Raw genomic sequence first — 13346 nt, 5'->3', positions numbered from 1 at the left:
AAGTCCAACAGGTTTATTTGGTAGCAAAAGCCATTAGCTTTCAGAGCGCTTAGTGCCCCTTCGTCAGGTGAGCGGGAGTTCTATTCACAAACAGGGCATATAAAGACACAACTCAATTTACAAAATAATGATAGGAATGCGAATCTTTACAGGTCATCAAGTCTTAAAGGTGCACTCCCGCTCATCTGATGAAAGAGCAGCAAGCGCTCCAAAAGCTAGTGGCTTTTACTATCAAATAAACCTGTTAGACTTTAACCTGGTATTGTGAGACTTCTTCCTGTGTTTACCCCAGTAAACGTCGGCATCTCCACATCACGAAACAAAGATCCCCAGTGTTGCATGAGCAAAATTTGTGGAGCAGAATTACCAACAGCTAAGCCTTCTCATCCACGTGCAATCTTGCGCAGCAGAACTGCAAGTTTATTCACTGAATATTGACAAAAGGATGTTTTTCGTGGAAATTCGAAAAGTCGCATCCTGCTAGAAGGTATAACTTAAATCACATTTACAGCAAGCAAGTAATTTTAGACTCTTATTTGTTCAACACCCTTCACGTACTTACCCAATGAGGCTAACGTACAGTTGAATTTCCACAAAAACTGATGCTAAATTAGATTCCAAGTCTTTTTGCGTACTTTCCCTGTCGATAAAATAGTAATGTTTAATTAACATTTTACAAAAGTGCCATTCTTAATTTGATGTAATAAACATCTTTTGCTGCAGTGCTGTATTTTTGCCAGTGATTATCCATGTGGCGATAACAGTGAACTGCAAGGAAATTCAAGTGAATCACTTGTATCTTACATCAGGGCAGAGGATAACTCAGCACGACCGTCACCCACCAGCTGTTTGGCATCATCAAACATAAAGGGAGGAGACACTTTGATTTTGCCTTTTTAAATTTGTGCCCTTTCACCCACATGTTCCACCATCATAGATTATTTTACCACCACCATTTGGGTTCTAAAATTCTATATTCCAACAATCACCTGCAGAATATGACTCTCCGAACTTCTCATTTCACTCTTTTGGTGATCATTTTGAATGCTTACTTCAATAATAGGGTGGCACGGTGGCACAGTGTTTAGCACTGCTGCCTCACAGCGCCAGGGACCTGGGTTTGATTCTGGCGTCAGGTGACCGTCTGTGTTGAGTTTTCACATTCTCCCTGGGTCTGCATGGGTTTCCTCCAGGTGCTCTGGTTTCCTCCCACAGTACAAAGATTTGTGGGTTAAGTTTATTGGCCATGCTCCTTAGTGTCAAGGAGATTAGCAGGGTAAGTATGTGGGGTTACAGGGATAGAACTTAGACGGGATTATTGTCAGTGCAGGCTCATAGAAAATAGAAGGTACGAGCAGGAGGGGGCCATTTGGCCCTTCAAATCTGCTCTGCCATTCATTACAATCGTGGCTGATCATCCAACTCAATAGCCTAATCCTGCTTTCCCCCCTTAACCTTTGATCCCATTTGCTCCCACATCACGAAATGAAGATCCTCAGTGTTGCTTGTGCGAAATTTGTGAAGCAGGATTACCAACAGCTAAGCTGCAATATCTAGCTGCCTCTTGAATATATTCAATGTTCTGGCATCAACTACTTCCAGTGGTAATGAATTCCACAAACTCACCACTCTTTGGGTGAAGAAATGTCTCCTCATCTCTATCCTAAATGGTCTACCCCAAATCCTCAGACTGTGACCCCTGGTTCTGGAACATCCTCCCTGCATCTACCCTGTCTAGTCCTGTTGGACTGTGGTGGAGATCCTGCCCCATCTACAGCTGCTAACCTATCTCAGGGTATGGTTACCCAATGTCACCAGTATCAGCAAGGGGTTGTTGGTGGCACCATAACCACCAGAAGCTGAGGAATGTTGTGGGACGCAGGCCAAAGATGACTGGTGGCGGTGGGTTGGTGGGATCATAGGACAGTTATGGTAATGTGGGGGATCAAGGATGGGCCCCTTTCAGTGGTCTCCCTCCTTCTTGGTACTGGGTCCCTCGATTCATTGAATGCCTTGAGTGCAGAAGGAGGCCATTCAGCCCATCGAGCCTGCACTGACAACAATCCCACCCAGGCCCTATCCCCGTCACTCCACCTATTTACTCTGATAATCCCTCTGACAGTAAGTCAACTTAGCATGGCCATTCGACCTGACCAGTACATCTCTGGATGTGGGAGGAAACCAGAGCACCCAGAGGAAATCAACGCAGACACGGGAGAACATGTAAACTCAACAAGGACAGTCACCCGAGGCTGGAATTAGACCCAGGTCTCTGGTGCTCTGAGGCAGCAGTGCTAAACACTGTGTCACCATAAAGTCACAGAGGTTTACAGCATAGAAACAGACCTGCGGCTCAACTTGTCCACGCCACCCCTTTTTTTTAAGCTAAGCTAATCCCAATTGCCAGCATTTGGCCTATATCTGTCTGTACCTATTGTACCCATATAACTATGTAAATACTTTTTAAAAAATAAAATTGTACCCGCCTCTACTATCATCTCTGGCAAATTGTTCCAGTCACTCACCACCCTCTGTGTGAAAAAATTGCCCTGCTGGACACTTTTGTATCTCTCCCCTCTCACCTTAAACTTATGCCCGCTAGTTTCAGACTCCCTACCTTTGGGAGAAGATATTAACTATCTACCTATGTCTATGCCCCTCATTATTTTATAGACCTCTATAAGGTCACCCCTCAGCCTCCTACGCTCCAGAGAAAAAGTCCCAGTCTATTCAGCCTCTTCTTATATCCATCAAATCTCGGTAATATCCTAGTAAATCTTTTCTGCAATCTTTCTAGTTTAATGATATCCTTTCTACAATAGGGTGACCAGAATTGCACACAGTATTCCAAGTGTGGCCTTACCAATGTCTTGTACAACTTCAACAGGATGTCCCAACTCCTGTATTCAATGTTCTGACCGATGAAACCAAGCATGCTGAATGCCTTCTTCACCACTCTGTCCACCTGTAACTCCACTTTCAAGGAGCTATGAACATATACCCCTAGATCTCTTTGTTCTTACCTCTTCCCAATGCCCTACTATTAACTGAGTAAGTCCTGCCCTGGTTCAAGCTACCAAAATACATCACCTTGCGTTTGTCTAGATTAAACTCCATGTCGCCCCACAGCATGTCTGATAAGGAAGGATACTGGCCTTCCTCTCCATGGAAGCCACTAGGCGATGGTCTAATGGTATTATCGTTCCACTATTAATCCAGAAACTCAGCTAGTGTTCTGGGGACCTGGGTTCGAATCCCACCATGGCAGCTGGTGGAATTCGAATTCAATAAAAAAAATCTGAAATTAAAAATCTACTGATGGCAATGAAAGCATTGTTGAAAAAAAAACTCATCTGGTTCACTAATGTCCTTTAGGGAAGGAAATCTGCCATCTTTACCTGGTCTGGCATACATGTGACTCCAGAGCTGCAGCAATGTGTTGACTCTCAACTAAGGATGGGCAATAAATGCTGGCCAGACAGCGATGCACAAGTCCCATGAATGAATAAAACAAAAGTGTGTGGCTTTCATTAAATCTCTGAGGCACCACTAAATTGTGGTCAGCTTAGGGATAATGGATGTCAAATGGCTCATTAATGAACCTAATCGACATCTGGGAATCCCGCATCAGCCCTTTCCGCACACTGACTTTTTCAGCTTCTCTGGCCTCTGAGAGACTGATGTGGAGGGGGCAGAATTTTCTTGTCCCGCCCATCCGCCTCGGGAACCATAGCGGGTGGGACACGGACAACGCAAAGGTCCATTGATCCTGGGCAGAGAATCCCACCTGGGAAGTCTCTCTCGTGTACATCTGGGCCCAGCTAGCAGAGTCCCTGCTGTAGTGGGCTGCAGCAAGTCCAGTCACCTGGTGTCTGTCGTATGATGGCTTGGATTCCACTCCACCAATGCTTATTTTATTAAGAAAACAAGTAAGCAGAAAAGAATAAATTCTGAAGGAATTTATCCACCGTTTCCAAAATCAAACTGGGAATGACAGTTTTGCAAAATGGGGCGGGGGGGTGGGGGGGTGGGGAGAGAAAGTTTTTTGCTTACGTTAAAAGTTGGAGTTGTACATCAATTTTTTTCGTGTTGAGAGTTATTCCAGTGACTTCAAGAATTATGTTGATCGTAACCTATGAAGGAAAGATGTGCCATCCATTAGCCTTTTCAGATATTCCCATTTGTCATCCAGTCATGTGATGCTTTTCACCTTTCTACCTCCAATACAATTCTGATATCACATTAAAACCAGAAGGTTGTGATTTTACGGGGCGGGGAGGGGGGGCAACCTCAGCTCTTTACACCCCCCCCCACCCCCCCCCCGACCCCCACAACCTTGATTCACTTACGGAGAGCAAACATCCGCATTCTAACTACACCCAGTGCATGGCTTTCGATTTTCAATCCATGGAAGAATTTAAAAATTATCCTGGTGAAAAATTCATCAATGAAGACGTTTACTAAATTGGTGGAAAAAAAACCCAGAAAACAATTCAGCAAAAGCAATTCAGTGGGGCTGACAGCTTTGAACTCCATCCCTACAGATTGCCAGCCACTTGTCTGCATTGTGCCATTGGCTGCGGGAGATGGAGAGAGTGTTGAAGAAGGGCAACAGAGAGTAAAATGGTGGTCTTCACTACAGGCAAGGTGAAATTGAGCTCAAGCACCCAAGCGGCACTAGGCTGCCCTTTGGCATTTACAAAGGGCTCAATATCCTCAGTACGTTTTATCTGGACTGAGCACATTGACAACTTTATGTCTTAATTGATGTTTGATGTTAACCAATTTGACTGTGGGGCACAGCACCTTAAAATGCCAGGTTCATTCTTGCAACAGTAACGTGAGGAAAACTATTTTGGTGCTGTGAAATTTTAATATTATGATAACATCGTAAATCACACTGCCACATTGGGTGAAGAGACTGTCCTGTACTTCTAAAGTATACTTTCACTATCTGACGGGAAGGAATGATTACTGCATGTATACATGAAGCAAGTCAGCCCAGATTGGATTTTGCTGTTGGTACACTAAGTGGCAGGGGACGGACAATACTCTTGGGGTCACCAACTTTCTTGAGGCTGCAGTGTCGTAGGGTGCTTGCTTCAGTCAGTCATTCCTGTTTCCATTTTGATCTGTCCTACCCTTCTATCACCTCAGCTATTTATGCATTCTCAATGTCTCACAAAAGTCTTCCATTTTTCTCATTAGCCTCCTAATATCTCATATTAATGTCTGTTTGAGCACATTATTGGTCATTGCTAGTATGTGTGTGTGTGTGAGAGTGGGAGTGTCACACAGCCAGCGATCTGGGGTCGTGGAGTTGGCCAGCATTACAGGTCACCAGCAGTCAGGAGGCCGGCAATACGGGGCTACTGTGCACGCGCCGATCTTGGCGCTGACAGATCGACGCACGTGCAGTGGCCCACTCAGCACTATGCTGCCGGCCTCTTCAATGGGAATAGGCCCTGCCCAGAGATTTTCAGCATGATTCAAAGCTGGGGCACTCTGTGATGCACAGAGAGTAGGAGATTCATTTTGAAAATCCTGCTGACAAAACCAGCAGGATTTATGTAAATTTGGCACTTAGAATTTTTTTGGGGAGAATCCCACCCCTGCTGTCTTAACCTGGTCTGGCCTACTTTTGACTCCAAACCCACAGCAATGTGGCTGACTTTTACATGACCAAACGAGCCACTCAATGGCAAGAAGGGATGGGTGAGAAATGTTGGCCCAGCAAGCAACACCCACATCCCATGAATGAATATACAAACAGTTAAAAGCACAGGATGGTCAATATTTTTGTATGGAGTGTATGTAAGCTACGGAAATGAAAAAAAGGAATAAAGAGAGTCATGGAATAAACAGGAAAATAGTTTCTTCTTCAGGGCTCAAGATATCAGAAGGTAAAATGTTGACTCATTATCCGTTACATCTTACCAAGATTCTAATTACTTACTGGAGAGAGAAAATATCTAATAGTGTGCTTCGCCTTTGTAATGAATTCTACAGAGTTTGTCTGACAGAAGTGGTAGGTTACCTCAGGGTTAATATATTCTGATACACAGGAATATAGTAAGAAGTCTCAGAACACCAGGTTAAAGTCACAAGCTTTCAGTCTGCTGCTCCTTCCTCGGGTGGCTCACCTGATGAAAGAGGGACACTCCAAAAGCTTGTGATTCCAAATAAATCTGTTATGATTTTAATCTGGTGTTGTGAGACTTCTTACTGTGCCCACCCTGGTTCAATGCCGGCATCTCCACATACTGCAATGTAATATACTCAATTCACTCAATTTAGAGAAATACAATATAGTTAATATACTTGATATATTAATCTTTGACCATCAGTATAACTGTGCTCTGTCAGAACTGCGAGAAATGGTGAATCACCTACCATCTGATTCTTTTTGAAAGGATTTCCCAATTCACAGGTCACATTGTAAGTGTCCGCAGGACTGCACCTTACTAATTTCTAAATGAAAGACACAAAAGTAAGTTCATGCATTCTTCCCGCCATTCCCAGAGTAAAAGCATCTCATGCAGTAGTTTACTTCCATGTAGAACTGGCAGCTCTCCAGCTATCTATCCAACTGGTTTTTATCAATGACCCTCATCAGCGTGTGGTCAACAGTGGAGAGCCAGGGTTGAGTCCAGTGCTATCTACAATATGCGTGCTCTTCCGTTGCAGTCACTGGATAGCAATCAGCAGTGAAGACCTGGGCAATTTCTTTCTGCACTAATCTCTGTTACATTGAAGTTATTTATAGTGTCCTGGTGCAGTATAACTTAAATCAGCTAATTCAGCAAAGAGCAGAGAATCTAAAATGGGACCTTTTTCGTTTCTTTGGGTCAGGACCACATCAGAGTCATGAGGGGTGGTGGGGGAGGTTTCCTGTCCCACCTGCCACAGGAATAGTAGTGGGCGATGGGGAGGTGGTATTCAAAGGTCTGTAGGATTTTCTGGTCTTGGGGTGAACGTGGCCAGAAAATCCCTCTAGGTGCTCCAGTTTTCTCCCACAGTCTGAAAGGCGTGCTGGTTAGGTGTATTGGCCATGTTAGATCTTCCCTCAGTGTACCCGAACAGGTGCTGGACTCACAGTAACTTCATTACAGTGACCATAATGGGTTGGATCTCAAATAATGATAAGACAGAGTACAAGTATGAGATAGAGAATTTGGTGAACTGGTGAGGCAGCAATAATCTCTCCCTCAATGTCAACAAATGAAGGAGATTGTTATCAACCATAGGAAGCATAAAGGAGAACATACCCCTGTCTACATCAACGGAGATGAAATAGAAAGGGTCGAATGCTTCAAGTTTTTAGGTGTCCAGATCACCAACAACCTGTCTTAGTCCCCCCATGTTGACACTATAGTTAAGAAAGCCCACCAATGCTCTATTTTCTCAAAAGACTAAGGAAATTTGGCGTGTCAGCTACAACTGTCACCAACTTTTACAGACGCACCACAGAAAGCATTCTTTCTGGTTTGTATCGCAGCTTGGTATGGCTCCTGTTCTGCCCAAGACCGCAAGGAACTACAAAAGGTTGTGAATGTAGCCCAATTATCACACCAACCAGCCTCCCATCCATCGACTCTGTCTACATTTCCTGCTGCCTTGACAAAGTAGCCAGCATAATTAAGGACCCCATGCACCTCGGACATTCTCTCATCCACCTTCTTCCGTCTGGAAAAAGATACAAAAGTCTGAGATCATGTACCAATTGACTCAAGAACAGCTTCTTCCTTGCTGTTGTCAGACATTTGAATGGACTACCTTGCATTAAGTTGATCTTTCTCTACACCCTAACTGTGACTGTAACACTACATTCTGCACTCTGTTTCCTTCTCCATGAACAGTATGCTTTGTCTGTATTGCGAGCAAGAAACAATATTTTTCACTGTACAGTAATACATGTGGACAATAATAAATCCAATCAAATCAAATTGCAGTGTTAATGTAAACTTATTTGTGACTAATAAATAAACTTTAACATTAGTGTGATGGTAGATATAAATAACGTCTAATTTCAATTGTCAGTGACAATAAATTTAGATACTAGTGTGTGAAATAATACTTTATGCATTATCCTTTAACCATAAACCACTTAGGTGACACATGCCTCTGAAGCATTGTAGCACTGGAATTTATATAATCATCTTCAAACTTGTAAACATCAAGTGCTTGTCTACTTACTGCACGAATACCACCATACTTCAATGTATCTGGTAGGGTAATATTCAGTCTGGCCTGGTGTGCATCCTCGCCATTGTTTCTCTCTGTTGGGAAATTTGTAACGTTCACTTGCAGTACAAGTTTATGATCGTGTGAGTTCAACTGTGGATTGTACTCCAAGGTTTGCTTGCCATTTATGCTGGTGTTAAAACAACAAGAAAATGAATCAGTTTAAGATAAGCAACAGCATCGTGGAGAGAGTTGCATCCTTCTCAAGTTCTCTCCCAATTATATTGACATTTTGTTAAGTGTTGTAACTTCCATATTTTCTCTCTCTTTCCAGTTTCATATCTTTTTTTGCTGCTACCTCATTTCATGCATCTTTCACACGTGGTGGCAGAGCAGATGAACTGAAGAAAGTACCAAGCCATTCATTACCAAGATGTGTAAAGTAGGACAGATGGGGGAAACAATTAAAAAAGTTTGAAGATTGTTTTTATTAGTGTCACAAGTAGGCTTACATTAACACTGCAATGAGGTTACTGTGAAAATCCCCTAGTCGCCACAGTCCAGTGCATGTTCAGGTACACTGAGGGAGAATTTAGCATGGCCAACGCACCTAATCAGCACGCCTTTCAGACTGTAGGAGGAAACCAGAATACCCAGAGGAAACCCATGGAGACATGGGGAGAACGTGTCGACTCCACACAGGCAGTGGCTCAAGAAGGGAATCGAACCTAGATCCCTGGCACTTGAGGCAGTAGAGCTAATCACTGTGCCACTCATATCAGGTAATAGGTGGCCAAAAAACCTGTCAGGAACTGGTTTTATGAAATGTTTTTAACAGAAGAGAACATTTATGGAGGTTCAAAGGCTTCAAGAAGGGATGCTGGAACTTGGGTCCAGGCAGCTGAGGTCACGGTTGCCAACGGTGGGTGGTTAAAACTGGGGATGTACAATAGGCCAGAATGGAAGCATCACTAAGATCTTGACGGGATATGGAGCTGGAGCAGAGAGGTCATGCATGGAGGCATTTAAAGACAAGAATAAGTATTTGTTCTATATATTCCACAATTTCAAAGTATTTGACTAGACTCTTTCATGCTCCAGTGAGCAAGTTTTTGAAAACAAAATCTCACAGGAAACATCTAATTACTTCTCTTCCCCTTACCTTCTGATGGGATGAAACAGTTCACTGCCGACTAAGCTGCCAAACTGATATTTCATTTGGAGATTGCTTCTGCAGATCTTGTCATCACCACATTCCTTCTGAAAGTGTACCTGCAAATAGATTTTTGTATGGAAAATTGACCAGAAAGTGCAAAACTTATTCTGTGTAAAGACATTTTTTTGGGAATTCAAGCCAACAGAAATGATTATGGATCCTCGCATTGCATTTGGAAAAAGCTATTTGATGATTTGGGACCATCGAAAATCAAGATAATTTTTTATTGCTAATATATTGTCCCCCCCCCCCCCCCCCACCACCTCCCATCCCTGCCCACTTCCATTCCTATTTTTGTATATTCCAAAGGTCCCCGTTGACTTTCTAGCAACCTGTCAAAGTGTCGTTAGTCATGTCAGAGTAGAGGAAATACTTGTAAGCTATTCAACCACACGGACGATTATAACTAATCCTAACATTGTCCTAAGCCAGTATTCATTCATGTGCACGTTCAGCACATATCACTGGATAGTTAGATGAATCATAGAATCCCTACAGTACAGCAGGAGGCCATTCAGCCCATTGAACCTGCACTGACAACAATCCCACGCAGGCCCTATCCCTGTAACCTCACATATTTGTCACGCTAATTCTCCTGAAATTAGCACGGTCAATAAACCCAACCCGCACACCTTTGGAATGTGGGAGGAAACCTACACAGACGCAGGGAGAATGTGCAAACTCCACACAGGCAGTCACCTAAGGTTGGAACTGAACCTGGGTCCCTGCCCCCGAGAGGCAGCAGTGTTAACTATTGTGCCACCGTGCTAATTACATTTGTTTCCCTTTTTGATTGTGGCATCTCCACTGCTATGACATCATATAACTAAGGATGGAGCAGTGATCAAACAGGAAACGTCTGGTCTGTGTAGCTCAGCTAAATGCCGAATAAACTTGGAATTTTTGATCCTTTTAATATGACTGTACTAATATGAGTCAGACAATATGATCACATTCTTCATCAGATTCTTTCATAATTGAAAATTATTAGAGAGTCAGAGTCATACAGCGCAGGAAAGGCCCGTTGAGTCTGCACTGACAATAGCTACCATTAAAGGAGCGCCAATCCCATTTTCCTGCACTTGTCTCCAATCCTTGAACGTTATGTTTCAAGTGCTCATCCAAGTATTTTTTTTAAAGGTTATAAGGTTTCCAGCCTCCACTAAGTTCCCAGGCTGTGGCATTCCAGATTTCCACTACTCTCCAAGTGAAAAAGCATTTTTCTCAAATCCCTTCTGAATCTCATGCCCCTTATCTTAAAATCCCTCACGATTGATTTCTCAACTGAGGGGAACAGGTGTTTCCCACTCATCCTGGCCGTACTGTTTGGCACTTCTCTTGCACTCCCTATCAAGAAACAGGAAAAACACTAGTCACTCAATAAGTGATTCTTTGCACACTTCCAGACCCCCAACTTCCCGTTTATTGTCTCAAACTTCAGATGTATTGTCGTGTACATCCCTCTTCTTCTCTGCCTAGTTTACAAAGCATTGAACCCGAGACCTTATGACCCTCGTCTTACCTCTGTTGTGTACTGCTGGGCTAAATTCATTATGGGAAAATCATTCATGTCGACCATTTTATCACCAGCCTCGCTTTTGTTGATAATATTGTAACTCAGAGTGATTGTAATGGGTTGAAGCTTATCCGCCACATTGTCCTGTAAAATACACAGATCTGTTTCAGTGCAAAATAATATCAGGAATTTTTCGTTGCTAAGGAGATTGATGTTATATTGAAACTTGTGTTGTTCAGCTAAGGATTTCAATCTAGTCTCTTCTGAGTCTTCCATACTTAAAAGAATTGAAGTGAATTGGTTTGAGTTAACTGAGGAGAAACATCAGCCAAAATTTTGTTGACAGGACGTTCTTGCAGATGCTAACATTTTTACGTACGTAATCACAAACAAATCTGGTGAAGTTTATTTATTAGTGTCGCAAGTAGGCTTACATTAACACTGCAATTAAGTTACTGTGAAAATCCCCGAGTTGCCACATTCTGGCAAATGTTCGGGTACAGTGAGGGAGAATTTAGCATGGCCAATGCACCTAACCAGTATGTTTTACGGACTGTAGGAGGAAACCGGAGCGCCTGGAAGAAACTCACGCAGACATGGGGAGAAAGTGCAGATCTCTAGCGCAACTCCCACTTCTTCCACCACACCACCGGCCGAGGTCCCGTTCTTCCAAATGTCCTCCTTAAGCCTCTGCCTCTCCACGTTTCTCCTTCTCTTTGAAGGAGATTTTGCCTAGCTGCTCTGACTTTTGTGAAATGTCTTGGAACGCTTCACTATAGCAGCAACTACACTTTAAAAGATGACTGTAAACATTTTGGCACGTGCTGACTTCATGAAAGGTGCTATATAAATGCACATTGTTGTTGTATGGATCATTATTTTAAGAGAAGGTTGATCAGTTATCGGATATTTAAAAGTAGCCATTTCTAAGCAGAGTTGTGACCTGTGCCTATATAGTTTCATGTAGTTTACAGCACCTAATGCAATTACATTGGGGAAAATTTTCCGGTCCCACCTATTGCAGGAGTCATCACAGGTGGGACAAGTAATTTGACAGACCACTTCAAGATCCATTGACCTTGGGTGGGAATTTCTAGTCTTGGGGTAGACGTGTCTGGAAAATCTAACCCAATGTATTTGATGACTGCATATTTTAGTGGAAGAGCAGCAAGTGCAGCCCTCGTCACACTCACAATTTTACATTTTGATTCTAAGTGCTGGGCGGATTGGAGATAGTAGTGTTTCAGATCTGACTTTTAGATCTGTTCTTGGGCACCCCCCTACGCACTCTGCCTGAAAAAAAATTAGCAATTCCGAATTGCACAAGCCTATGGGCGGGGCTTAACGCTCCCAAAACCCCGCAGCTCCGATCGGCACCTCCAACTGCGCGTGTGCAGAAAAAAAATGATAGAATGCTGCTCCCCTGCCACATCCTTCCTGGGGTGGATAATGCCTCCCCCTGGCCCCCACAGACATTGCCCCACCCCCACAACATTACTGACCCCTTATCCCCCCACTCCCAGACTAATCGTAGACCATTCTCCCTAGCGGGCTCAAGCAGAGTGATCCCCCCACCTACTTCCCTCCCACCGATCTCAGGCAGATTGGCAGCAGACCCCCTTCCCCTCCATTGTTCTCAAGCAGGGTGGCAATGGACACCCCTTCCTCTCCACTGATCTAAGGCAGAGTGGCAGCGGACCCCCCCATCGATCTCAAGCAGACAGCCGTCAGACAATGGACACCTACCTCCACACTAACTGGAGCGCCCGAATCGGACTTCTATGGAGCATATCTGCTTCACGCCGATTCTGCATGGATGAACGTGATGGTAAAGGGGGAAATGCTGGTAAAGTTGGGCGTGCAGCCTATCAAGTCAATTTAAATGCATGCAAACTCAATATTCAATTAAAAGACTACACGAAGCAGTTATTAAAATGAAGGTAGGTCTACTGTACCATCAACCCCAACTGGACATTCTGGCATTTTGCACCCGGCATCGAGTAAAGTCCATTAAAAGTGTCACTCTTTGTCTTGACAAATTTAACACGTGGAGAAGCGTGCCTCTCTTTTTCAACCTCCAATCTGTATTTTAGTGCTGTGTAGAAATAAAAATAGATCAATTCAGTGGCCTTCAACAACAATTGGCATCTCTTTCGGATTACTCGTGTGCAAGAAGGCCTTTCAAAGAACTTAAAATAGCGTCAATAAAATATCAGCAGGTAACAATGAAGGAGACAAGAATGAAAGGCAAAGGGTTAAGGCAAGAAAGAAGGCACAATCTTACCAGCCGTTCATGCCCAATCGCCATTGCCAGCAAAGATGGAGAATTTGGCGCTCAGCCAAATCTCTGTTCACTGCAGCAGGACTGGAAAATCCCGTTGGCGTGAAAAAAAAACTTTGAACAAACACATCACCAAGCTGCCTATATAT

At 43.5% G+C, this 13346-nt stretch overlaps 1 protein-coding gene across 1 annotated transcript in view; it reads right to left on the bottom strand.

Annotated features, from left to right (window-relative positions):
• itga3b (integrin, alpha 3b) overlaps nucleotides 1–13346 on the bottom strand; it is a 175081-nt gene that overhangs the window by 23722 nt on the left and 138013 nt on the right. Inside the window, exons 12-18 of the mRNA XM_080213818.1 lie at nucleotides 12872–13011; nucleotides 10923–11060; nucleotides 9347–9456; nucleotides 8197–8374; nucleotides 6394–6471; nucleotides 4054–4133; nucleotides 563–640 (exon numbers count right to left, since the gene is read on the bottom strand). Coding sequence (XP_080069944.1) covers nucleotides 563–640; nucleotides 4054–4133; nucleotides 6394–6471; nucleotides 8197–8374; nucleotides 9347–9456; nucleotides 10923–11060; nucleotides 12872–13011 — 802 coding nt within the window. The remainder of the gene's footprint in view (nucleotides 1–562; nucleotides 641–4053; nucleotides 4134–6393; nucleotides 6472–8196; nucleotides 8375–9346; nucleotides 9457–10922; nucleotides 11061–12871; nucleotides 13012–13346) is intronic.

Source organism: Carcharhinus amblyrhynchos, chromosome 27 (assembly GCF_965287045.1).
Source record: "Carcharhinus amblyrhynchos chromosome 27, sCarAmb.v2.hapA, whole genome shotgun sequence".
NCBI classification, from domain to species: domain Eukaryota; kingdom Metazoa; phylum Chordata; class Chondrichthyes; order Carcharhiniformes; family Carcharhinidae; genus Carcharhinus; species Carcharhinus amblyrhynchos.
This window is presented reverse-complemented; position numbering and strand designations above follow the sequence as displayed.